Source organism: Varanus komodoensis, unplaced genomic scaffold (genome assembly GCF_004798865.1).
Source record: "Varanus komodoensis strain SLA01 unplaced genomic scaffold, ASM479886v1 scaffold6_4, whole genome shotgun sequence".
In the NCBI taxonomy this organism is placed as follows: Eukaryota; Metazoa; Chordata; class Lepidosauria; order Squamata; family Varanidae; genus Varanus; species Varanus komodoensis.
Genome location: NW_025336347.1, coordinates 14,991,885 through 15,017,906, shown reverse-complemented (window position 1 = coordinate 15,017,906; position 26,022 = coordinate 14,991,885). Strand labels below are relative to the sequence as shown.

At 42.3% G+C, this 26,022-nt stretch overlaps 1 protein-coding gene and 1 pseudogene across 6 annotated transcripts in view; one reads left to right on the top strand and one right to left on the bottom strand.

Annotated features, from left to right (window-relative positions):
- PTPRG (protein tyrosine phosphatase receptor type G) overlaps positions 1 to 26,022 on the top strand; it is a 634,931-nt gene that overhangs the window by 529,848 nt on the left and 79,061 nt on the right. For 4 of the 6 annotated variants that reach the window (XM_044451810.1, XM_044451807.1, XM_044451809.1 and 1 more), the window contains one exon: positions 7,955 to 8,087. In XM_044451810.1, coding sequence (XP_044307745.1) covers positions 7,955 to 8,087 — 133 coding nt within the window. Of the gene's footprint in view, positions 1 to 7,954; positions 8,088 to 22,470; positions 22,558 to 26,022 lie in introns of all 6 variants that reach the window. The other 2 variants (XM_044451812.1, XM_044451808.1) reach the window with 2 other exon arrangements.
- On the bottom strand, positions 24,162 to 24,960 carry LOC123034567 (annotated as a pseudogene).

Sequence of the window (26,022 nt, the reverse complement as noted above, 5' to 3'; positions counted from 1 at the left end):
TATGGCATCCGGTCCTCTCACTTCCTGGCAAATAGATGGGGAAGAAATGGAGGTAGTGACAGATTTTATTTTCCTGGGCTCCAAGATCACTGCTGACGGGGACTGCAGCCAAGAATTTAAAAGACGCTTGCTCCTGGGGAGGAAAGCTATGGCAAATCTAGACAGCATACTAAAAAGCAGAGACATCACCCTGCCAACAAAAGTGCGTATAGTCAAAGCTATGGTTTTCCCAGTTGCAATGTATGGCTGTGAAAGTTGGACCATAAGGAATGCTGAGCGCCGAAGAATTGAGGCCTTTGAATTGTGGTGCTGGAGGAGACTCCTGCAGGTCCCTTGGGCAGCAAGCTGACCAACCCGGTCAGTCCTAGAGGAGATCAACCCTGACTGCTCTTTAGAAGGCCAGATACTGAAGATGATACTCAAATACTTTGGCCACCTAATGAGAAGGAAGGACTCCCTGGAGAAGAACCTAATGCTGGGAGCAATAGATGGCAAAAGAAGAAAGGGACGGCAGAGAATGAGGTGGCTAGATGGAGTCACTGAAGCAGTTGGTGTGAGCTTAAGTGGACTCCGGGGGATGGTGGAGGACAGGAAGGCCTGGAGAAATGTTGTCCATGGGGTCATGATGGGTCGGACACGACTTTGCCACTAACAACAATAACAAATCTCAAAATTCATATTTAAGCCCGCACCTTTCAGCTGAGACATTCCAGCCATGGTCCTGTGGCCACTTACTTAGAAGTCAACTTGATTAAATTCAGTGGAACTTTCATCTGTGTAATTATATGCATGTGATTGTACTTATTAATTGTTCTGAAGCCTTGTGAGGCAGTTTCTAAGACTGGAAATGAATAAAATAGTGTGTCCTCTGTGGATATAGGTAATCTGGGAATAGAGAAAGAACTTAATTCTTCTGTTAGAATTAAGCCTCAAATAAAATAGGGCTGCTAGAATACAATGTTATGAGTTCCTGTGTGTTTTGTAGTTATCTTTTCTGCTTTTGTTCTGTATTATTACTTCAAGTCTCCATCTTAAAAGGAGAATGCACTAAATTGAAGACTGCATTTTATAGCACAGAGCACCACAGGAATTAAAGCTCATCATACGAAAGGGCTCTATGGATTGATATTTCAAAACTTGTAGGATTTGATCAGTCTTAAAATCAACTATTCAGCAAATGGTGATAAAATCTTCTGTGGGACATGAATTTCTGCTATTCTACTCATTCCTACATAAAATATACATTTGACTGAATTCAGTGGGGCACCCAAATGGATACGTTTAGGATCCTAATATCCCTGTGGCATGCACACTTCAAATTGCAAGCTTATGTAACCGTTTCACTAGCCTTAAACAGTTCAGAAAACTTGAATAATTTACCCTAAACTCATAACTTTTAAAGGAAATACAGTGTTTTCCAATTTCAAAGATATATTCAAAGCTTTTTTCAAATCCTGAATCAAATATCTTTTTTAAAGTTGCTCCATTGATTCCTGTTTTTTAGTAGAAATGCAGCAAGTTCCCTCACATTTTTTCTCTCCCTTTTCATTCCACTTGTGTTGTTTAGGGCATGTTAATACCAGGGACCAGGTCAGTTCTGTGCAAAAGCCCATGATTGACACTGTATTGTTATCGTTACAATTCTCTCTCTCTCTCTCTCTCTCCCCTGCCTTTTTTCCTCTTGTAAGGAACCCAAGGCAACTAGCATTAGTACAACCTTAGTACATACTGAACTGTCATGCTAGTTTTTGTGCTTTAGCAGCACTCAGGCAGTTCTCCAACTCTCTTAATTTGAACTGTTTCTCAGAATATGTGGCTCACTAAAATCCATTCTCGGTTATTCTTCTTGCTTGCTTTAACTTTGCAGAAGTACTACATACCTTGGTTGAGCTTCCCAACCCATAACTACAGTAATCACTCACATGCATTCTTTTAAAGTATTCTGGGTTTAATTCAGGTGGAGGGGGACTAGGATTGTCTGGGTATTGTGTTTGAGTCTATTGTTTCTGCCTTTATTCATTGTGGTCATTTTTTCTCTCCCTGCCACTTTGCCTCCCTCATCAAGAGACAATGTCAATGCATTTTCTCTCTTCCCTCCCTATCAATAACTCTCTGATTAGAATGCATTTCGGTACACAAGGCCCTCGGAGGGCTACCACTGCCTTCATTGGCCAAATGGTTGCTAAGAGCACAATCCTTCAGCTGTTTATTCAGAAGGAAGTCCCACTTGGTTTGGTGGGGCTTAATCCTTGGTTCCCCCTTTCAGATTGCAGCTTCAGTTCTAAAGACTTCAAAGGTTTTTTGTGGGCTGTCAGTAGTGTCCATTTTTTCCATTTTCAGCAGACTTCTACAAGTGCTTTATGATTAACCTTTATTCTTCTCTGTTGTTTGAATTTCCTTCCTGCTTTCTGAATCTCTATTTTTTTTCCTTCTCGTAAAAAGAATTTCCTGAATGCAATTATAATATATAACATAATTCAGAATATAACCATAATGATCAGAAAAATATAAAATTGGGCTGTGAAGCTAAGAATCCAGTGTGGGTTATTAAAAGTCTTTTTAAAGAGTTTGTTACAAGCAATATGAACTGGAGGCAATGTGTTGGTATCTTTCCTTCACCTAAGATAATGTACAAGCACAACTCATTTCTTATGATTTTAAGTTCCACTGGTTCAAACTGGGTCAGAGACAGATGTTCATTTTAACTATTGTGTGTATAGTATCTGACATAAAATGATGAAATGTGCTCTTATCCCTTATTGCAACTCTGGGTTATACAAAAGTAAATTCCTGTATTTATGGATTCTACCATCTTTTGTAAGAACTGCCTAAGTGCCATATTTCAGATGCTGAATGGATGGCAGGGCTGATTGGGCAGGGCTGTTGCTGCAGAATGGTTTTGTTTTTCCTGAAGCTGTCTTCTGTTCCTGTGTCTCTGCTGTGTTCTCCTGTTGACCCACACCAGCCAGAGGAAAGAATGTTGGACTTAGAACTGAAATTTGTTGGTTCAGATTCCCAGTTCGGTCATGAACTTGCTGGATAAACTTGGTCAGGTCACTATATCCCTATCTCATGTTGTAATCATGGGGCATGATCTTATAAAATAAATAAGAATAAAAGTGTAAAGTGCTCAAGAAGAGCTACATAAATGGTTAATACATGTGTTTACTTCCTAGAAAGTTTTTTTCTTTTTAAAAGCACTGGTGAACTTATCTGAGAACTTTACAATGTAAACATCTGGCACATAAATAAGAGTGCCGTATGTAAAGGCTGCCATCTCATTGACCAGGAACTTAACTTTAAGCAGTATGTGCTAACATTACAGTGAGCATGTCTGGTGTTGGTGATAGTTCTCTCTCAAACTTCATGTATAGTTTGACAGCTTGCGCAAAGATGACCTTTTCCTGTGTATCCCTGTCAAGCAGTGAGTATAAACTTGCTATTTTTGTAAAATGGCAGTTGGCGCCCTCAACGGCTTTCCTTCCTCAAACTGCCCTGCTTTTTCAACCTGCGTCTGTGACCCTTTTGATAGGTTTGCTGCTTCTGACCCTGCTCTTGAAGTGACCTGAGCTAACACTCTGTGTGCTGCATGGCATCTTATCTGATAGGTCATTGTTCTTTGTGGTCTGTGCATCACACATATGGGTGCCATGCCTACATGGGACCTGTTGTCAGGAAGAATTACTAGCTAAGAGCATTTTGGTGAGACCCCCTCCCCCATTCCCGCATCTAGTATGAAAGGGAGGAGTTCCTACCTACTTCCTCCATTCTTCTTTGATTGCCTTCACCAGAGCCTCAGGAAAGTTGCCTTTCTTCCATCTCCTTTCAGCTGTAAGCTTCCCCTACCCCAACTGTTTTTTTGCCTTACTATAGAGCCCGTTTTTTCACTTCAATCTTACGATCTCCGAACTCTCCTTATTTTTCTCATCTCTGGGGGATGGTGGAGGACAGGAAAGCCTGGAGGAATGTTGTCCATGGGGTCACAATGGGTCGAACACAACTTCACGACTAACAACAACAATCCATTTTTCCCTCCTTCCACAACCCTCTCCAATAAATGAAAAGATAATTCTTTTCTTTTATTGTCGTTGTCTTCCCACGCTATTCCAACCCTGCAGCCTCCTTCTCAGCAAACCACTATCCAAGGACCTGAGTGCTGGAGAGACTGCTCTCAGGTGCCACTCTCAGAGACACCCTTCCTAGTCCATCCCACCAGTGTGCTAAGTCCCCTATAATCCTTGGAGCTTTCCTCCATACCAAGGCTCATACTATGATCCTTGGTACAGAGTGGGCTATCAGGCTTATTTGACTTGGGAGCTATACCAACCTGATGCCAACTCCACCTCCTTGCCCTCTCTAGCCAGTTTTTTCAGACTTCAGGTCCAGGCACTTTCAAAGTACCTCACCTCATCAAGACCACACTGCCATTTCACCTGTCCTACACCTGTATAATCTGGTCAGTCTTATCCTAGAGATGGTGACATGAAGGACTCTGCATCAGATATGAACACGTATATGTCACCTGCTCCACCTACATCCTTTCCAGACACACAAGAGCCACCATTGACTTCACTGGACCTGGGCCATTTCTCCCAGCAGATACAGAGGATGGCCCAGGCACTGGGGTTGGCAACACAGTTACAACCAGAAGGGGTGACAGATCTCATTTTCGATGTGATCCATACCAAAGCCTTGACCCTGGGGCTTATCCCCTTCTTACCTACATCCCTCCAGGCCATGTAGCAGTTGTGGAAGTCCCCTTACTTGTGCCACCAACCTCGGGAAGACTCAACAACATGTACAAAGTGTACAATGAAGACACGATCTTCCTTTTTCAGCACCCTAAGCCAAACTCCATCACACTGAGACCACTCAGCCCCAGTTGACCGAGAAGATCACCACCTGGATTCCTTGGGAAGGAGCATTTACTCTTCCTCAGCTCTGGGACTTGGGTGGCCAACTACCAGGCCACTATAATAAGGGAGCAACTCTTCCTTTGGAAGATGCTGGGTGCCCTCACTGATCACCTTCCAGAGTAGCAAAGCATGTTTCAGATTGAGGCAATGCAGCTTTTAAGGATCCAGATCAACACCACTTGTCACCAAGCTGTGAGCCCTATGGTCAGCATGGTGGCATTCAGGAGACACGCCTGGGTTCATTCATCTGATCTCCTCCAGGAGGCCTGCTCCTGGTTTGAAGATCTGCCCTTCAGTGGGAAAGGGCTATTCAGTGAGAAGACTGAACACATGAACCAGGACATTATTTTACCTGCTTTTTCCCTTCCCCGTGCAACCTGATGGAGTCAACACTGCCTAGCTTGAACATGTATAGACTGCTGACATTCTACTGCTCCAGGACAAAATCTTTCAATCACAGAGGTTTTTTATCTGCTATAGGGGCAGTAATAAAAGACAGCCGGTCTCATCCCAAAGGCTTGTGACTTGGGTTGTACAAACTATCTTTCTGGCATATGAATTATCTGGCCTACAGCTACCAAGCTCTCCTAAGGCACATGCCTCCAGGGCAATGATGAGATCTACAGCTCTCCATGCTAGGATTCTACTGCCTGACCTATTCAGGTCTGCTGCTTGGTCATTAGGTACTACAAACTCAGTGTCCGCACCAAATCTGACTGCCTTTCGGAGAGCAGTTCTCTCATCTATTCTATGCTGATGGCATCATCCTGCCATCCACATTTAGGAAAGCTCATCAGGTGCCCATAGGTGTGATGCACAGAGACCATGAAGTAGAATGTTTGCTTACCAGCAGTTCTTCAAGCAGTCATCTGTGCCTTCACATGACCCACCGGCCGAACCCACTTGGCATCATAATGTTATTCTCCTTTCTACTATTTTTCCTCTGTTCCTTTTTTCCTTCTGATTGAAATCTATTGACTTTGTCAGGAGCAAGGTTGTCCTGAGAGCCCTCCCTTGGTCCTGAGGCCGCCTTGGCAGTCTCAGTTGAGCTGAGGGAGTGGGCAGGAATTCCTCCTTTTCCTACTAGACACTGGGCTGGAGCTCTTAGCTGGTAAATCTTCCCAACAGCAGGCTCCACACAGGCAGAGAGCCCATATGTGTGAACGGACAGATGACCACTTGCAGAATGACAGTTGTAGGTAAGCAACCTGACTATCCTGAAGCACAGGGATCTCATACATCCTCACTTGAATTCAATTAAGTACATGGTCATCCAGCTGTTTAGACCCGTGTGATCCTTGCCAAAGATGGAGCAGGCTGCTCTGGCTTCAATGGTGGAACATCTCTCCATCTTTGACCATAGCTTGGGGCTTTCATACCTTTAATCTTATCACGGATAATTGAAAACAGCAATGTCAAACTGTTTCAAGGCAATCTTACCTAACTAGGCGACTCACCCAAGCAAAAGAATGCCCTTTTGAAATCAAAGAAGATGCTGGTCTCAACCATTGAGGCTTTTGATATTTACTAATGAAGGGTCATTTCAGTAATCCAGAATCTGCAAAAAGTAGGCAACCTTTTCCTGTGAAGGCAGCATTTCCACATAAGTAATTCGTCAAGAGTTGCGTGCTGGAAGGCATCAGATTCAAAGCCACCAGTGGGCAGCAGAGCTAAAAGTGAGTGGGTCACCTCTTTTCTTTCTTCCACCCCACTTCTCTCTCCTTCCTTCCCACACAACAGGTTGTCCAGGATGGGACAGATGGGACTTGTCAGAGGTATAAAGGCTCTGAAAGGCCTTTTGAAATTGGGCGGAGCGCCATGTGAAATTAAGCCAAGGGACACAGGTTGCCCACCTCTGTTCTACACGATTACAAGAGACATGGACTCAATGAATATAAAACTCTACATTAAAACTGCTAAAGGCTAATAGATTGAAAATCTGTAAGGTTGTATTAAAATTCATCAAATGTTGCATCACAAATCAAAAGTAGAGAAATGTATTCTTCACTAAATATCCTATTAACTAGTACAAAAGACAAGAGAGAACTGAATATATCACTAGAAACTGAATATGAAACTGAAGGCATTCCAAAAGATTGAAGCCATACCTAAAGAAAGGTAAAGCAAAATATAACCAGAGATACAATCTTCACTTTCAGTCCTAGAGGAACCGGATTTAAAATTGGATTCAAAGAGAAACTCCAAAGGGGAGTGGGGGATAATTGTTTGTTATTAAAGCACTATTTAAATATCTGCAAATGTAAAATTGTCCATTTTTGCAAGCTTCTGTAATCTCTGCATCCCTATTTTTACTGTATTATTTTTTAAAGGAAATTATGAAAATACCTTGATTTTAGGCAGATATGAATTCATGTTTGCATTTTTATAACACAGGAAGGTGACTTTGGTGGGGACAAGCAAGCTACATCTGCAAAGGCTTCACAGTGAGAAGACACTCTGCTGAATGATGGTTTATGCAATGCAATATTAACTGCTTGGTGGGGGGAATGAGAACAATCAATGAAAAAACTGTGAGAATTAAAACAGCATTAAAAAACTGTGAGAAGTATACTGTTTCTTCGCCAATTAGAATCTAAAGAATGTTTTGTCATGTTAAACTTTCTTACAATATACAACCAAGTCTTTCCCATGCTGAAACTTTTGGTTTTGGTGCAATTCCTTTCTTCACAAAGCACCACCTTTCCTTTGAAACCCACTTTCACTCTGGAGGAAAGCGGTAAGCCCTTTCAGTTTGAATTGCTTCATACATTACATCTGTAGGTGTATTCCAAAGATGTTCTATGTTTACACCCAAAAAAAATAATATGTAAAAGCAACCAAAGATGCATCTGCTATTACATGAATCAGAGTTGGGACACTTGTTCAGATTAACTGCAGATTGTTGAGTATAATCAGTGGCAAACCTGGGATTGCCTCTGTGTAAAGTGTAAAATGGTTTTCTGTTAAAAAATATTATTTAAGTTCAGTTTTGTTTCTGTGATTGCTGATTTTGTTTTAATTATTTGCTTTATATGCAGCAGACAAGAACATTTCCAGTATGGCATCTAGACCTGCGCCTGGCAAAATGGAATGGATCATTCCTCTCATTGTAGTGTCAGCCCTGACATTTGTGTGCCTCATACTTCTTATCGCTGTGCTTGTTTACTGGCGGTGAGTCTTTCTGAAGAATCTGAATTCATGATTGTAAACACTTTTGTTAAAGTGTTTTGATGTTTTTGCTTTCATTTCATTTTGTTCTTCATGGACTGGAGCTGGTGACAAATGCTTATCGCAGTAGCTCTTTTGTTTCCAATCCATCCATTTTTAATCATAAATAAGTCCTGGTAGGGGAACCTACTTTATACATCATTGATTCCAAGTGGAATCACCAATTAAAGAATCTAACAGAAATTGAAGAAAACCTCAGCCTAAGATGTGACAGCATATTTTGGGATCCTGCGTATTGGCCAAACTCACAACACAGAAACCCATTGTAGGTTGTCATTTTGTCAGAAACAAGTCATTGTTGGACAGCAGTTCCCATAATTTTCAGCTGTAATGGCCAGTGTGCAGGGCTAATAGGTTTGTCCCAAAAACTGGGATCCTAAAGTTGGGAATCGACGCTTTGGAGAGCTGCTACTAGTCAGGGTTGATAGGTGCGGCCTTGACGAATTCAGTGTAAGTTCTTATTTTTTACAGTGCAGTTCAGATGCGATTACTATAAACCTACAGCGGACAATTTATGGCCCTCCAGATGTTTTGGTCATCCATCATCCCTCACTGTTGCTTAACACTTATGAGAATTATAAGCCAACTTCTTATTTTGAGAAGTACAAGTTGCCTAGCTGTGCTGTAAACTGTAGCCAGATATTGCTTCAGATGTTTAACTAAACAATGGTCTATGTAGCACATTACTCAGAAGTGAGCTGCAAAGAAGGTGCCTTTTGGGTTGTGTGTTTTCAGTGTCATTTCACCGCTCCACCAACCTTCTGGGGAGAAGTAAGTAGATTACTATATTGGTGACAGCCATTTATGTAAAAGATAAAGAAAGGTAAAATATATAAGATAAACAGTAAGAAATATAATAGTAATGAGCCTTATACAATTAGTGTGTCAAATGAAATATAATATGGATAGAAATATAAAATGATCAGGCATGTACCAGTAACATCTCCAAAATGGATGCATGACTGAGAATAATAATGGATTCACAAATGGTAGTTTGTATAGATTGCCTCATTATTGCATCTCAGTATTATGTTTTATCAGGGCCAGTGTGGTGCCACTGTGAATTGCCCAGAGAGCTTTGGCTGTTGGGTGCGATGGTGATGGTGATGATGCACTAAACAAACCACAACCACTTTTCAGTTCATACATTCCTCTCTCCTCTGGGCATGGCCATGGGAAAGATTTTGGATTCCATTCAGATTAACCAGTTTGTCATGACATTTGAACTCAGTAAAATGTGGTTAATTTTAACTATAGTTTGTTAAAACAACTCCACTTCAAATAATAGTTTATGATGTTGGCCTGTTCCAATTAACCATAGCTAAAATTAATCACAGTTTAGTTTCAAAAGTCACACTAAACTTCAGTTAATATTCTTATCTCACAGCCTCTCCAGAGAAGAGGAAAGCACAGGGAAGATTAGTTTAATGCCTATTGTAGAATATTTGTGTAACACTAAACTATGATTTAGCACAACCTTTCCCACCTCCTGCCCTCCAGGTGCTTTTGGATTTTAGTTCCCATCAGTCACCATAGTCAGAATTCAGGATAGGAGGATGCTTTGCTGGAGAAAGCTGGTTTAGTGTTATGTCCAGCATGGTCGTTGACATGTGGATATGTGCATTGGTGCAGTCATCCCCAGGTAACCAAAGGGGAGGGATCCTGTTCTTGCACAGATTCTGGTAGTAGCACTTCCCATAGGCAGTAATATTGCTGACTGCATTGAAATGTGCTTTACATAGTACTTGTGAGTTCCCCTTCAATTCCCTCTTTGTCCTTAGGAAAAATGAACAGTTTATCACTGGGGAGGGGGGCGTGTTCAGGCTCAAAAGATCTAATTTAAGTTAGGAAATTGGTATTGAACCAGGGCATCAGAAATGCAAGTATAACACACAGTGAAATAGGCAACATATGGAATCATTTTGTAAATGAGGCCATCAAAGCAAATAACATGAGAATGAGTTCAGATGCACTGTTTTCTCTTTCCACAGAAGGAAATGTGGTATCAAAATGAACAGTACCAAAAATAAATATCTTTTTCAATAGTTAAGAAAATCTGTCCCTCTAGTTGAAAGTCTTGTTAGGCCACGATATAATTTCTTGACCAGGTTCCTTCCTTCCGTCCGTCCGTCCTTCCTTCCTTCCTAGCTTTCATGTGGTAAATAAGACAATAGCAAGATCAAAATGGAATCAGAAAATGCAAAAAACTCATATTTTCCTTTGGCAATATAGTGGGAAGAGGAAATTGCTTGATATTTTTCATTCTTTAGAATGTGAGAGACTGGCAAAGTGATCCTGTGGCCCAAAGACAACTTCTGAAGGGCCACAGAATTTTTTGGATTCCAGGTACAAGCTCTCTGATCTCAGATCTAGGCTCAGATCTATCCTCATATCTAGCATGGAAAGAGTCACATCAGCTGTCTCTCCAGGGTCGTAAAAGAGACCTCAGAAAAGAGATTTAGGAGCCAGGCTACTGGGTAGGGAGGAAAAAGACAGGAACTACCAAGTGTGGTATATCTTGATGGTGCCTCAGCCTTCTTCTCTCCCACTCTGAAACTGGCCATCTTGCTAATTCGCAGGGCAGGAGGAGTGTGGACTTTACCTCTGCATTCTTCTCACTCCAAACAGGATGCCTGTAGTCCTTCTGAGTTCGGAGGGTCTACTGGGTTGCACCCCAAATATTTAAGGACTGAGTGACATAAATAGAGCACTGAAGGAAAGAGAAGCCATCTGGTATCTATATTGTTCTGATGCCATACCAACATAGAAATCAAAGGGCAGTGACTGGTTGGGGAACGCTGGGAGTTGTAGGGTTTTCTTCACTCTAAATATGAGTGTGTGATCAATCAGACTTCCTAGCCTGGTTCCCTCCAGCTGCTTTAGACTATAGTTGCCAGAATTCCTGACAACCAGCCATGATGATCAGCTGGTGCTGATGAAGATTGGAGTCTAAAGCATCTGGTGAAGTACAGGCTGGGGAAGGCTGATCAAAATAGTATTTCAAATAATTGTATTCAGTCACTTCTAGCAATACCTTTTTAAGGGATGAAACTCTGGAGCAGTTAGCCTGGTGCCAAAGGATCTGTTAGGACATGGAGAGATGGTGACTGGGTTTGCATGTCATGTGAACCCGCCTGCTCCCCTTTATTAAATTTATATGCCACTTCACATTACAAAAAGCAGTCTTGAAGGAGCCTACACACTCAGTTACAGACATCCACAATATATATCAGCCATCCCAAACCAATATAGACCACATCAGCACAATAATACAGATAAAAAGATGTACCACAAAAACATAGTTCAAAACTAATATAATACAAAAGGTATTCATCCACGATATGTTAATTCTCTTCTCCGCCTCTGGGGCCTAGAATTAACACCTCAAAAGCAACCCACCAACTGGTCAATACTCATGTCAAAATCCCAGGGAAAATGAGCACACCACACATAAGCATCTGTATCTCTAGGGTGACCCTTCTGCCGCTGAATTTACATTCAAGAAATGGATGAAGCACCTGGTCTTGTGTTGTACCATCCATTCATGTGCCTTGCCCTCACCTGCAATCCACAAGTTTGGCATACAGAGGAAGGGGCTCAATGCATTTGCACCAAGATATTAGAACAGGGAGTAAGCTAACTTACTAACATCCCTCCATAAATCCTTTAAATGCACTGAAATGTTATTTGAACACACACCCACACCCCCCCTTGTCATGATGTTTTCATTATTGACAGGCAAGGCCCATGAGAGGTCTGCGTTTTGCCAGGCTTGACCATCTCCTCCTCCACCACTTCAGCCCCTGCAGTCAAAAATATTTTGTCAAAAATTTTAGAGCTGGAAGGGCTCCAGTCTCCTGCTATAGCAGGACACCAATTTACACCATCCCACTCGGATGACTGTCCAGTTTTGCCTTGAATGTCTCTAGTGTGGGAGAGCCCACCGCTGCTCCAGGCAACTGGTCCCACTGTTATATTGCTCTGACCATGAGGAAGCTTTTCCCGATGTCCAGCCTGAATCTGGGTTGTCACAACTTGAGTTGATTGTTCTGTGTCTTATACTCTGGTATCAGCAAGAAGAGATCTTGACTTTCCTCTTTGTGACAGCCTTTGAGGTACTTACATAGGGGTAACATGTCCCCCCTCGGTCTTCTCTTCTCAAGGCTGAACATGCCCAGTTCTCTCAGTCTCTCCTCATAGGGCAGTGTTTCCAAACCCTGGATCATTTGTGTTGCCCTCCTCTGGACCCTTTCTAATCTTTTGGCTTCTAGATTCAATCTTGGTGCCCAGAATTGGGCACAGTCTTCTAGATTTATATTTCTGTAATCTTCATTGAACAGGCTCTGAGGGCAACAGGGCTGGAACAATGAAAGATCACAGGCCCTGGGTTGCCCACCGCTTCTTTATTCTAAATGCTGAGAGATTGCAACAGAAAGATTCATTGAGGGGGAATTTTCTTTGCTGTGTTATCACTGTGGTCAGACAACTAATGTACTGTTCAATTAAGGTTGCTTTGGTTCCTTTGTTTGTATTATTGTATGGCAGTTTAGCTCTAAATATCCTTCATCAGCAGAGTACTCAAACCTGAATCCTGGGATGGACATCCTGCCACAAAAGAGTGGCATCATTCCAAGATATTGCAAGTATTCTTGGTTTCAGGGAGCAACCTGCGTTTAGAAAGCCTTCCCATTCTTTGTGTAGTGTTGAGATGCTATTAAAAAATATGCCACTGAATCCCTGTGCATCTGATGGCATTATAAAATGTCAAACCTCTGGAATGTCTGTAACTGTTAGCATCATTGGAGAGAACTCTCCAGAAAAATCTCTCTCTGAATCAGATAGCAGAAAAAGATCTTAGTACAGGAGTGTGGCATATTTAAGTGGACATTTAGTTATTTTAATTGCACTACATCCTAGTTATATTTTGCTCTTTGTATTTTAAATGTCATGTTGAATTACTTTATTTCCAGACAGCAGGGAGAGAATTTGAGATGAGAAAGAGAGAGAGTTGTAGGGGAGGGGACTGTATTTTATTGTGCAATAGTACAAGATATCAACATACTGGCTGAGTTTGCATGTTGCAGTAAGCCCCCTGGCTTGGTGTGTCAAGGTAACCCCCCACCCCACCCACCCATACACATCTTTTAGGATAGTTATAAGAAATCCTGGGGTGCTTTTAAACCACCACAAGAATCCACAGCTTGTTGTAGGGTCTTGAAGCCCCTCCGTTTCTTAGTGTGTTGTCCAAAGCAGGACAACATACTAAACCATGAGCAAGACAAAAACCAGAAGGGGCCCAAGGTGAGAGTGACAAAAGCGGTTGTTTCAGTGACTGTAATGCGCTTCCATCAGTCTTCTGCAGATGCTGGCGAGAGCACGAGGAGAGTTGCTGGAGTCTGCAGTGCACGGCCTCCCCAGGCTGTCTGGGCTTTGTGAGGACGTGAGGCCGCAAAGCTGGATCCCATACTCACCGCTGCCGCAGCACTAGTAGGCCAGAGGGAGCCGTGCCTGCTCAGTACCTGGGATTAGTTTAGACATCATGATGAAGGACCCCCAGGGAGGCAGGGAGAGGCCATTTCCTGACCCAGAAAGTTTTAAAAGGCCCATTAAAACTGTGGTCCTGGACACACTTTATCTGAGAGTAAGGCTCACTGAACTTTATGTGGCTTACATCTGGGTATTACCATTTTTTATTTATTCAAAATGTTTATAGTCTCCTTTTCAGTTGAAAAAGGCTCCCAGAGTGGCTTCCATAAGATCAGCAGACATGAAATAGTCCCAGCTTGCAGGCTTACAATAAAAAGGTCATGACACAAAAAGAGAAGGGGATGGTGGCTTAAAAGCAGAATAGTTCTGTTACAGCATTGAAACAAATGACAGATATATGAAGTTAGTAATATTTATACAGGCACTTATATCAAAAAGATAAAGAAACAGTAGTTTTCAGAACAAAGAAAAGTGAAAACATACAAATTATGGGAAGAATTATAGGATTATTTAAATAGCAGCCACATGACAGTTACTTGTACCGAAAATGTTAGAATTGATGATGAGTAAATGGCTGCCCTAATCTCATAATGACCAGATAAGTGAGCAATAGTGATCAATATCTAGTTTATACATAGCCTTCATGACAAGAAACCAAGTACTCTGAAAGGCCTGTATGGATTTTCTTCCCTCCCTCATTCTGGATATATTCTATCCTTTTTGCCATTCACAGTGTATTCCATGTTTTAGAGAAGGTATTTTGTTAATCATGGGCAAAATAACCTTTTGTTAATTATGGGCAGAAAATTAGCATAACCATTGCTAATTACGGGCAACAGAAGTGGTGGCATAGTCAAAAGGTTCCCATCCAACTTGTAAAGTTCAGTGGCACAAACTGTTCCTTCCAAATAAACTGGCAATTCAAATAATGAGAAATGGCCATCAAATCATTAAACCAATAAAGTAGGGATTTTTCCTCCCAGACAAGGCCAGGAAGGAGAACCGGGTGTGTCAAGAACTGGCAATATTACTCCAGATTTTTTTTTAATGCTTTCAGGGCAAAATCCTGAAGCATTCAAGCTCTTTGTACAGCAGGTAATGCGGTTATGGTGCAGTTCTTGTTCAGTCCTCAGCACAAAGCAGGACTTGATTAAGAATGACTGTGGCAGTAGGGTGAAGTGGCAGGCATATCAAGGCTTGCCATTTGCTTTGGAAGCGCTGATGCTGGAAACCAAGGGAACAGAGAGAAGCAAAAATTGTTTTTTTGTTTTAATTTGCTGCCTGAGTCATAGCTGCCTCTAGTGGTTACTAGGGTGATGTCGACATGCCCTTCTTGCAGCTCCTTGAGCTGCGTGGTGGGTCAAAATAACATGCTGCTTGGAGCATCAGAATCTAACTGTGTGCCTTTGTGTTCCAAGGCTTAGTATTTGTGATTTCTAAAAACTTGTGCACAATTGATTATAATCCTATGTCGCTTTACAGCAGTTTGGTGCCATTTGTTCCTTTGCTTCTCACAAATCATTTCAAGCAGTGAATATATATGCACAACTCTGTATAGCAAAGAAAAAGTGTTTTCCTTCCTCTTTTCAATAGTCTAGGATCCAAGTTTATGCATATTGACTAGATGAAAGGTCCAGCTTAACCTTAGTGGGACTTATTTCATATAAAACATGGCTAGGTTTGGGCTACAGTTATTCATTTGTCATTGCAGTGGTTAATGGTACAGAATAACCTCTTTCTTTCTCTTCTAAATTATTTATCTACTTTTTATTTATTTATTTATTTATTTAAAACATTTCTATGCCGCCCCCATCACAACAAAGCCTCGGGGCGGCTCACAACAAGAACAAAATACAACAAATTGTACAATAAAAATATTAAAACCCAGTGCATCTCGACTTAAAAGATTTTAAATCCTATAAATAACCAATAAATTAACAATTAAAATAGGTTTTAAATAAAAAGGTCTTAGCCTGGCGCCGAAAAACAAATAACGACGGCGCCAGGCGGACCTCTCTGGGGATTAGTTTACTGCTATAGCATTCTGCAGTTCAGGCCTAGTTTATACTGTCTTTTTTATTTTCTGCCTGGATTTCACTGTACTGGTGGGATGGGTGGGTGGTTTGCATCATGAACGCAAACAGTGATTCTTCACATTTGCTCCTAACTAGTATGTGTAAATGTGTGCAACACTGTAAGGTTATGTTCTTAGTCTTACTAGAAGTCTCAACTTTTGCCTGCCTGTCTTCCTGTCATGGCTGACAGTGAATCAGACGTTGATCTTGAAAGTCTGGTGAACTTCAAGCAACCGGCTGTGAGTGCCTGCAAGGGGTTGTAGTATGAATGGGGCTGTTCAAGGCCACCCACTGTCCATGCACAGAAGGTCACATGGGTCTCTCTGGGTCTAAACGTTTCAATTCTTCCAACTAGTGTTTGTTTAGTAAGGGTGCTGCCTCCTAGCAAAAGCATATATTTACATCCATGAGACCTAAAAACTTTTCAGTTCTAGGTTCCCCATGGCACCAAACGGGCATGTGGGTTGTGTGTAGAAATTCCTTAAGGATTGCCCCCAGGACCGATACTGGCCGGTTCCTTTTCTACACAGCCTGTTGCTACTGGCTGAGAGAGCAGCATCTGGGTCGGTGCAATGTGCTCCTTTTCTCTGAGCTTTGAGGATGACAGTATTTCTTCCCACAAGTTTAGGTCTACAGTTGGTTGAACCCACCGCACAGTCTGTTCAGCACACTTTGTCCCTACTGACACAGCTGCTTTTGGTAAACTCAGTTATCAAGCAAGTCATCACATTTAGATTAGGCTGTTCTGGATTGTTATAACTGGGAAGGCAATTTCATCACTATTCCTGGATTTGCATGTATGTATGTATTTATTTAGAAATACACAATCTCATGTTTACTTCAACCTTTTGTGTACACACATTGATCTTTTAATTTCAATTTCAAAAGATTAATAGGGACATGAATAGTGTGAGTGCGACCCTTTCATTATCTTTCTTAATTTACTCTTAGGGGCTTTCTTTTCAAATGGATGAAAAGGGTACAGTATGTAGAGCAGTGCGCATGAAGGAACAATTCACATTTCAGGATCTCAGAGCACAGCCACTTCCGACATTCACCAAGGGGGAGGAAATTCATTCACAAGTATGGTTTCTGAAGTGTCCGGTTCTCCATCCACACCAGCCACCGCAAATCACCTTGGAATTCCTAGAGCCATAGGAGCCGAAGCAGCCCTCTTGCCCAGTGGATCTGCCTGCTGTGCAGTGCTACTACACTTTCATTCAGCAGGAATTGGGGTTTTTTGGTGCAGGTGCTGGCAGAAAGAGGGCAGCAGAAACTAGGAGTATTCTTTAGATCAGCCTTTCCAGTGGGGTGCCCTCCAGCTTTTCTTAGTCTTCTCTCTCCTCCTCCCTTTCATTTCATTTCTGTGCTGTCCCATAGCAAAAGCCATCTAGGTGGCTTGCAGCAATGACTTTCTTGGCTTTAGCCGCCAACAACCCCAGCCAGCATGGCTAGTGGTCAGGAATGGTGGGAATTGTTAACCACAACATCCAGGAGGCTCCAAGATGGGGAGGCCTGCATTAGATGCTGAAAGACTTTGAGAGACATTTAAGGCCCCTCTTCCCATTTGGTGCTAAAGGTACGCCTCACAAAATTAAGATGGAGAGGGTCTGCCTAGAGAGGGTCAAGCTACTCAGCCTCCATGCCATGGGTGGGAAGGGAGCAACCTTGCAGTCTGCTTGTTTTTACTCTGTAACCTCTGTGGAAGTTTGCCAGGTGGTGAATGCTAGTTAGGAAACCCATGATCTTTCACAAGTAGCCTACTCCATGGCAGTTTTGTTAAAGGAAAAGGAGCATTTCTTTGGAAATCCTTTTAACCAGAGCCATCTCGGCTTCATCAGGATTAGTTCTATCCCAGAGGAGTGATGCATAATATTGTACAAAAATGTTTGGTGCTGATGTGATCAAAGTCCGTGTCAGTGTCCTTGTGCTATAACAGCTTCAAAATGTGCTACTTTTTGTTCCAGGTTTGTTTGCTTTGGTCTTGTGTTGTTTTTTCATCTGCTTTTGCCAAGAGAATCTAATCCAACAAGAGGCATCTGCTTGCCTAATTTGTACCTCATCAGCTTGGCCGGATTCACAAATCTGCAATCAGTTGACCTCATTTTACCACTGATAGAAGGAACTCCACATTACTCCAGTTGCAGCCTGGCACCTTTCTAGAATCATGACTGCCATCTGCATGGCATTCCCTGTTCTAGAGGAGACACAGGCAACCCTTCAATTCCCAGTTAAAAAGAAATAGCGCAAGAAACATTTTTTTGCACGAATAGGGAACCTACCTGCTTTTCTCTGTCCATAACCATATTACTGGGAGGTTTGAAGAAAAAATGATGGACTAATTAGATCAGAAAGTGATCATGCTGCCTTCCTTTTGCTTCATTGCTAGTCTGCCATGATGTTTTTATGCTCCCTTGCTGCAATGAATTCAAAGACTCCATTCCTGGTTTCGCAGCTGTTTAGAGAGGCCAGTGACATGCTTCCCCCCTTCTTTCTGTGCTTGAATGGCCTGCATCGCAAAAAGCAGCTGTCTGCAGCAGCTGCTTTGTCACATGACACGCCGTAGAGCAAGTGCTTCACAACCTTTTGCTCAATAATGGTCTACCCTTTCTCAGAACTCACAGGAGTTTTCAGTTGTTATAGTAACAACCCCCCTGCAGCAGAACTGGCCCTTTTGAGTGGAGCACATCATCTTCGTTTAGATCCCCCACCCCAAAATTGCTGACTGAAGATACTAAGCAAAATACCAGGGATTAGCTTCTCTCTGTGTGTACACGCATTTTTTGCTACAACTTTAATGGTTCTGTAATTGTGATTCTGATAACACTGGATTCGTGTAAGAAAATCTTTCTCCCATTATTCTTACTCTTGTTTGCTCAGAAACTATATATCTTTGGATAATGGTGCGGGCAATTTTCTTACAATATAAAAATATCACACAATAAGATGGAAGCAGAGTAATAGAGAATAAAGCAAGTTGTATCAAGCAAAAAGAATCAAAATATGCTGTCTAAGAGCAACCGAGCAATTGCCCTTCTAAGGAAAGAGAGTGTCGCAAGCTTTGTGAGAACAAGGGTTAGCATATGCCCCCTGTTCCTGTCTCAGAGGATAGACCTTGGCTTCCCTTTGAGACAAGAGGACTTGCTTGCAGGTTCTTCTCCATAACTGGTAAAATATTTGGACAGAAGCAGGGTCAGTGCCATTGTGGTATTAAGCCTGTGCAACATGTTGTCCTTACAGAGCAATGCAAAAACCTAGCAGCTGTGAAATCCTGAATCATTTTCTTACTGGGCTTCACAGACCATTTTTTAAAAACCAACAGCTTGGATTGTGTGACTAGTCAAGAGGTTTCTGAACTATGTCCAGAGTTAATTCTATGTTAGTGTACATTACCTTACTCTGTACATTACAGTACATGAGTTTACTAGAAATTAGATGATAGTTTCCACATCCCCATATTCTAGAGAAGATGTAAATGTGAAAATAAGATGAGGCTGATAAAAAGCAATTCCAACTATATCTACCATCTGAGAGTAAAATATATTCTCAGGCCTAGGATCACACATAGCCTGGGAACCTGATTTACTTATGTGGGGAGGTACCACAATCTTTATCATTTATTTCTATACTACCCAATAGCCAAAGTTCTCTGGGTGGTTAACAGCATATTAAGTACAGAAATAGAATAAAAATAAAACATAACAAAATTACCTTAAAGTTTTAAAACCACATTTTTATAGCTAAACAGCTAAACCCAGTTTGTATTGCTATGCCTGCAGAGAAACAACTGGCAATACCCTTCTCCACCTCCATATGTGCTATTTAGAGTTGGCAAATGCCTCAGCAAAGAGGGCTGTCTTAACCTGGCATTGACGAGATGATAAAGTTGGTGGCAGGAGGGCATCCATGAGGAATCCATTCCATAATTTGGGGGCTACCACAGAGAAGGCCTTTCTCTTTGTGGCCAACAGCTAAGCCTCCCTTGGGGACGAAGACCTATGATGTTCAGAGTAGTTGAAACATGTGTTCCATCAAGAACTGCGATCCCAAGCCTCAGAGGAACTTCAGTCTAACACCTTGAATTGGGCTTGGAAGCATATAGGCAGCCAGTGCAAGCAAGCCACAATTGGTGTTACATGTTTCAACTGTCTGATCCCCGTTAATCGTCTGGCTGCTACATTTGCACAAGTTGCAGCTTCCAAGCAGGCAGTCCCATGTAATACACATTGCAATTATCTATCTTAGAGATTATCAGAGCCGAGATAACTGAAGCCAGGCTGTCCCTATCCAGATAGGGGCATAGCTGGGCCACCAATCAAAGCTGGGAGGAGGCAGTCCATGCCACTGACCTGAGCCTCAAGTGACAAAGATGGATCAAAGTGCATCCCCAAGTTATGAAACGTTTCCTTTAGGAGGAGTGCAACTCCATCCAGAACAGGTTGAGCATCCACCATCCAATCAGAGAAACTGCCCACCAACAACATCTCAAGCTTGTCTGGACTGAGCCTCAGTTTGTTAGTCTCAGTTTGTCCAGTCCATTAGTGCAGCTGGGCACTGGATTAGCGCATCCACAACCTCACCTGCTTAAGATGAAAAGAAGAACTAGAACTGCATGTTATCAGCGTACAAATGGCAATGCACTTCAAAATGTTGGATGACCCCACTCAGAGGTTTCATATACACATGAAATAGCATGAGGAGCAGAAGACCCTTGAGAGACCCCCTGCTGGGAATCCATGGGATAACAGTGCACCCCAAGTATTACCCTCTGGAACCTGCCGTCTGAAGGAGCGCGGCCAGTGCAATGCAGTACCCTTCACCCCAGAAGAATACCATGGTTGATGGTATGGAAAAGTGCCGAGAGATCTAGGAACATCAACAAGCTTGCATGCTGCCTGGCTCTCTCCCAGCGTAGGTCCTCTAACAAAGTGGCCAAACCTGTTTCTGTGCTAAAACCCAGCCTAGGAAACTGGAGAGAGAAAGAATTCCTATAGACCATAGCAGCTCCTTGTCACCAGTCCTCAGGTCTTCCTTGATGCTGAACCAAGTACCCTGGTGGACATAACTGAGAAAGACAGCCTCCTCTCTGGCTGCCCATGCAGGTCTCAGTAATGCATGCCAGATCAGTTGCTTCATGGATGAGGGTTAGGTTCTGGATTGATCTGGCACTGAAAAGCAGCAGTCAGAGAATTGAGGGCAGGCTGATCAGGCAACCACCAGACATATAGATGTAAGGAGCGCCAGAGCACAGTGCATGCCATAAACTGGGACTACATTCTGCTTATCTGGCTAGCCCTTCTCGCAGTGCCATATCTCCCACTGCCCATCACTATGTTAATTCGGGCACTTGCAGATCGCCTCACTTGGTTAGATGTCATCCCCCTGAGGCACATATCCAGGCCCTCAGGAAGAAAGGAATAATATTCCCCCATCAAGAGTCCTGCACAACCTAAGCGCAAGTTGTTGAGGTGGTGGCCCTTGCCCTTACAACCTCCCGCAAGGTGCAACTGCCTCTGGTGTCATCCACTTTGGGGTCACCAACACCAGGGTGTCACCGCCCTTGTCTGGTGCCTCTAGGTAAGACTTTCACTGCCTGTTGGCTCCAGAGGACAACCAGCCCAGAGAGGTCTTTGCAGCTAGAGCTCTCCTCTGCAGCAGAAGCCAGCAGCAGTCCAGAGCTGGGCCTCAAGACAGAAGGTGACACTCACCTGTTGGTGTATATTCTGGCAGGCTTTCCTTCTTGACTCGTGGGCTAAATAGTCCCATGTCAGGTAGCTCCAAGAAAGAGTCTTTGCTGCCAGCCAGCTCCACTCGGCCATTAGCCCAGAGAGATCTTATTTTTCTAGGCCAATCCCACTACCAATGCGACAAGATAGCTCCTCAGCACTTCTGCCCATAACTAATTTGAGTTTGGATGGAATGGTTTTGTGGAAAGCTTCTTTAGATGGTATGATATATGAGGATTTGAATGCACTTCAGAATGTGTTAAATCAGCTCAGCTACATTAGGGGGCATTTCTATTTATTTTGCTGAGTGAGGCCATAGACTTCTGTCTCAAAGTCCTAATCTGGTGGCATCACTGAGGTATTTTCTATGCTTTGTTTATTGACAAACTTTGGCCACTTTGGCTCTGGAGAAGTATAGAAATGAAATAAATAATAATTTAAAATCAATGCAGATTTGTTGGCTTAACTTCTACATGCTTTAAACACATTACAAACTTGAGAAGCGGGTGTAGAGCTGAGGAGGAGTGCAAGGAGAAATTAATTTTTTATTTAAAACTTTTGTATACCATCCACTACCAAATAGTCTCGGGACAGTCTTACAATAAAACAAAATAGAGCACAGCAGCCATTCTATACAATGAAACCCCAATTGAAATCACAATCTAAACCTTAAAATACTGGGAAAATAAAAAGGTTTTGGCCTGGCGCCAAAAAGAATAAAATGAATTCTGTCCTGCAAGCAGAGGTCCATTTGCAAAATGTGGAATTGAACCGTAGTTCTCACCAATTTAGGCACCTGTCTCTGCTCTCACTCTGGGTAGAACCTTGGCTAGCAGACAAGACAAAAAGAAAAAAGTCATGTAATCTATTTCTAATGTGATGCCAGATAGTAAAAGAAAACTGGGAAGGATTGGGGGAAATAGTATATCCATTCAGATTAACCTGTTTGGATACAAATCTCTGTATTTCTTAATTTAAAGCTGCATTGGAGGAATTCTGTCTATAAGCTTTACGTACTTCTTGTCTCTCTTTGTTTAGAGGGTGTAACAAAATAAAGTCCAAGGGCTTACCCCGATATTTCCGTGAAGTCTCTTCTTCTCAGGACAGAGAAAAGAAGGGGAACAGGTGAGGGGGGTTAAGATTGAATGGGCAGAGATTTATTAACCTTCACTTTGTTTCTGTCTGTTAAATTAATATGTTTTGGAAATGCTTTGATCTAGCATTCTGGGGGAAATACATAGATTGGAAATATTTAGCCTTTTTATTCTTCTAGCAGCCATATTTCCTGGAGAAAGTTGTGCTGGAGTTAGTTAATCCAGCTTTATTGTTTAAGTTAAATTAAACAATGTTATTTATTATTTAAATGTTGCATTAATATTTAGAAGATTTAAACGAATTATGGGCAGCACAATCCTATGGCTACTCTACAGCTTCTAGATGGCCATACAATTTTTGGAGAGCCAGCTAAGCTGTTAGATAATTGATCCAACATCATAGGTGGGTTTCTGAGCATCTTCTTTCACACAGAGAGAGAGCATGGAAAGATCTGTGCCAGCTCTTCCTTGCAGTCATGAATATGACCTTGGAAATGGGGTTTTGTGGGTATTCTGGAGGGCCAGGTGGCCACAGGGAGGTAAGTACCACCGTGATACTAATCCTGGCAGTGACTCAACTTCTTTCCTACATGTTTCAAGGCAGCACAAATAGCCAAAGCAGCTATATAAGTATTTTGTACAGCAAGAGGCCTGAGGAATAGACCTCTATCTCCACATTCCTCCAGCCCTGCATAGGATGTCCATAATTTTCTGAGATCATAGAACTAAGACATCCAGATTGGATTGAGCAATAAGATAATTTTATTAAATATTTATTGCAATGGGAAAAATTGCATACAGCATTTATATATCTGAATGTTTATTGAATCATTTCCCCCTGTCAGTTTTATTCATTATGTTTTCTGGCCTATCACTGGATTGTATGCATGTATATGTTGCATCTGAGGAAATCTCAGCTAGTATTTATCCATCTTGTGAATTAGGATGAGCAGTGGATACAAATGAACATACCAGATTCTTATTACTTTGGGTCAGTTTTGCATGTGCTCATTAATCCGTTCATCCTATTCTGGATTGTTTTGGTTTCCTTGTTTTTTTAAGCTAAAAATATAGTGTGCATTTTGTTGCAGAACGCTTATTTTTCTATGAATCTAACAATAAAATGATATGCTTTCTGATATAGAATCATAGAATAGTAGAGTCGGAAGAGGCCAAGACAGGCCATTGGTCCAACCCCCTGCTCAGTGCAGGACACCAGGTTACACCCTCCCCATCAGATGACTGTTCAGATGCACCTTGAAGGGCTCTAGCGTGGGAGAGCCCACCACCTCCCTAGGTCATTGGTTCCATTGTTCTCCTGCTTTGACAGTGAGGAATTTTTTCCTGATACCTAGCTGGAATTTGGCTTCCTGTAACTTGAGCCTGAAAAGTTGAAGTCTGCATATCTACTTAGATATTTTCTTTCTTTCTTTTAAATATATGCACTAATTTCCCCTTACCTTGCTTTACACCAAGCCTGTCATAAAAATCCCAGACCCTTAAGTCAGTATATTTACAGGAATTCTAATAGGAAAATACAAACTAATATGGAATTATTGGTACTTTGCATTTTTTAAAATATTTGTCCCATTGCTGAATAAATACACCAAGCCCAATCCTACTATTCAGCTGAAGTTACTTTGATTCAGAAGCCGCTGTCTCTATGGCTGAGGAGGCTGGCTTCTTACTGGATGAGGCTGGCCCTTCTCCCCAGTCTTCCGGAGCAGAAGCCTTAACTGTATTGAGCACGTTCGTGACAGCAGGCATTGAGCTGATGGAAAGCCCAGCTAGGCCCTATTCAGCTCACATAGCTACAGGTGGTAATGACGTGTTGTTGTTTTTTGCGGGGGGAGGTGTTATCCGAAGACTGCTGAACTTCTGTAAATCCATCTTTTCAGTAGAGTAAGAGGTGTACTAGGCAACTGTCCCAGAATAGAAATTTTCTTTCCCTCTTCAAAAGGGCCTGTAGGTATTTGATGCGGGTATCCATAACCAATGCCACAACCTAGACTTCCTTCTCCTCCCCATGCTGAGTTTGGGGTGATAACCACTTCTTGACAGTTATCAGTGTCTGTGTTGTATACATAAAGTTTTAATAGTTTGCCTTCATGCATTTTAATAAGGGAGAATAAACCCTCAGACTCATTCATGACAGTATATGCACCAATTATGTAGTTTCTGGGGAGGGGTCTAAGATCTGCAAGTTCAGCAGGAGAATTTAGTTCAACTTCCAGCACATGCCAGACATTTTCATTGGCCCCATCAAAACTGCAAAAATGAATGCTCATTCCCAACAGCACCCCCGCCCCATGTTGCTGGGAGTTACTGGGGTCTTTTGGAGCTCCAGTGTTTTGCTGCCGTATACCAGCAGCTTGACAGGCTTTTCCACGTTTGCTTTCAACAGGTCCTTGAGTGTGTCATTCTCACAGTCCATCAGGTTGGTTACCCAATCAAGAATTGAAATCAGATTAGTCTGGCAGGAGTTGTTCTTAAGAAATCCATGCTGGCTTTTAGTAATCACTGCATTGCTTTCAAGGTGTTTGCAGACTGACTGCTTTATAATCTTCTCCAGATGTTTCCTAGTGGATTGACTTCAGACAGATGGGTCTGTAGTTCCCAGGTTCTTCTTCTTTTCTTTCTTGAAGACAAGGACAGCATTAGGCCTTCTCCAGTCCTCTGGTACTTCCCCTGTCCTCCATGATTTCTCAGATAATAGGCAGTGGTTCTGAGGGTTCCCCTGCAATCTTCTTTATGGCTGCAGGAAGGAGTTCATTGGGCCCTGAAGATGTGAACACATTCTGCCCAATTAGATGATCCTTGACCATTTGCCTGTCCATCTTGAGCTGCCATCCTGCTCCTTCAGCTTGCACTTCCCCTTCGTCAGGAAGATCGTAGATCTTCTTCTGGGAGCAGAATGTGCCAAAGTAGGAACTGAGCACTTCTGCCTTTTCTTTGTCATCTGCTATCATTGTGCCCTTCCCATTGACTAGTTGAACTCCCATTTTTTTACTCTGTCTTTTACTTTGGACATATCTGAAGAAGGCTTTTTTGTTGCTTTCAGTATCCCTTGCTAGCCTCAGTTCATTCCTAGCTTAAGCCTCCCTGATGCCTTTCCTGCAATTCCATGCTACCTACCAGTATTCTTCCGCTGTAGCCTGGCCTTCTTTCCACTTCCTATACATGTCCTTTTTTGTTTTCAGATCATCTCTAAGCTTTTTGTGAAGTCGCATGGGCATCTTCTGTTGCCTTCTACCCCTTTCCTTGTTTATAGCTGTTTTTAGGCCAAAAACTGCATCATAAAAATTCACAAACTTCAATAATGGGAAGAATAACTGTGTATTTGCTTGGGAGCTATGAAGCAGGTCAGTTCACTTCCAAATTAGGACTGAACAAAATCCTTGAGAAATCTTCCCCAGCTTGCTGCCCTTGCTGCAGAGGGTAACCATTAGTGGGGAATCATTGGGATGGCGGCCAGTGACAAGTGGGGTCCCCCAGG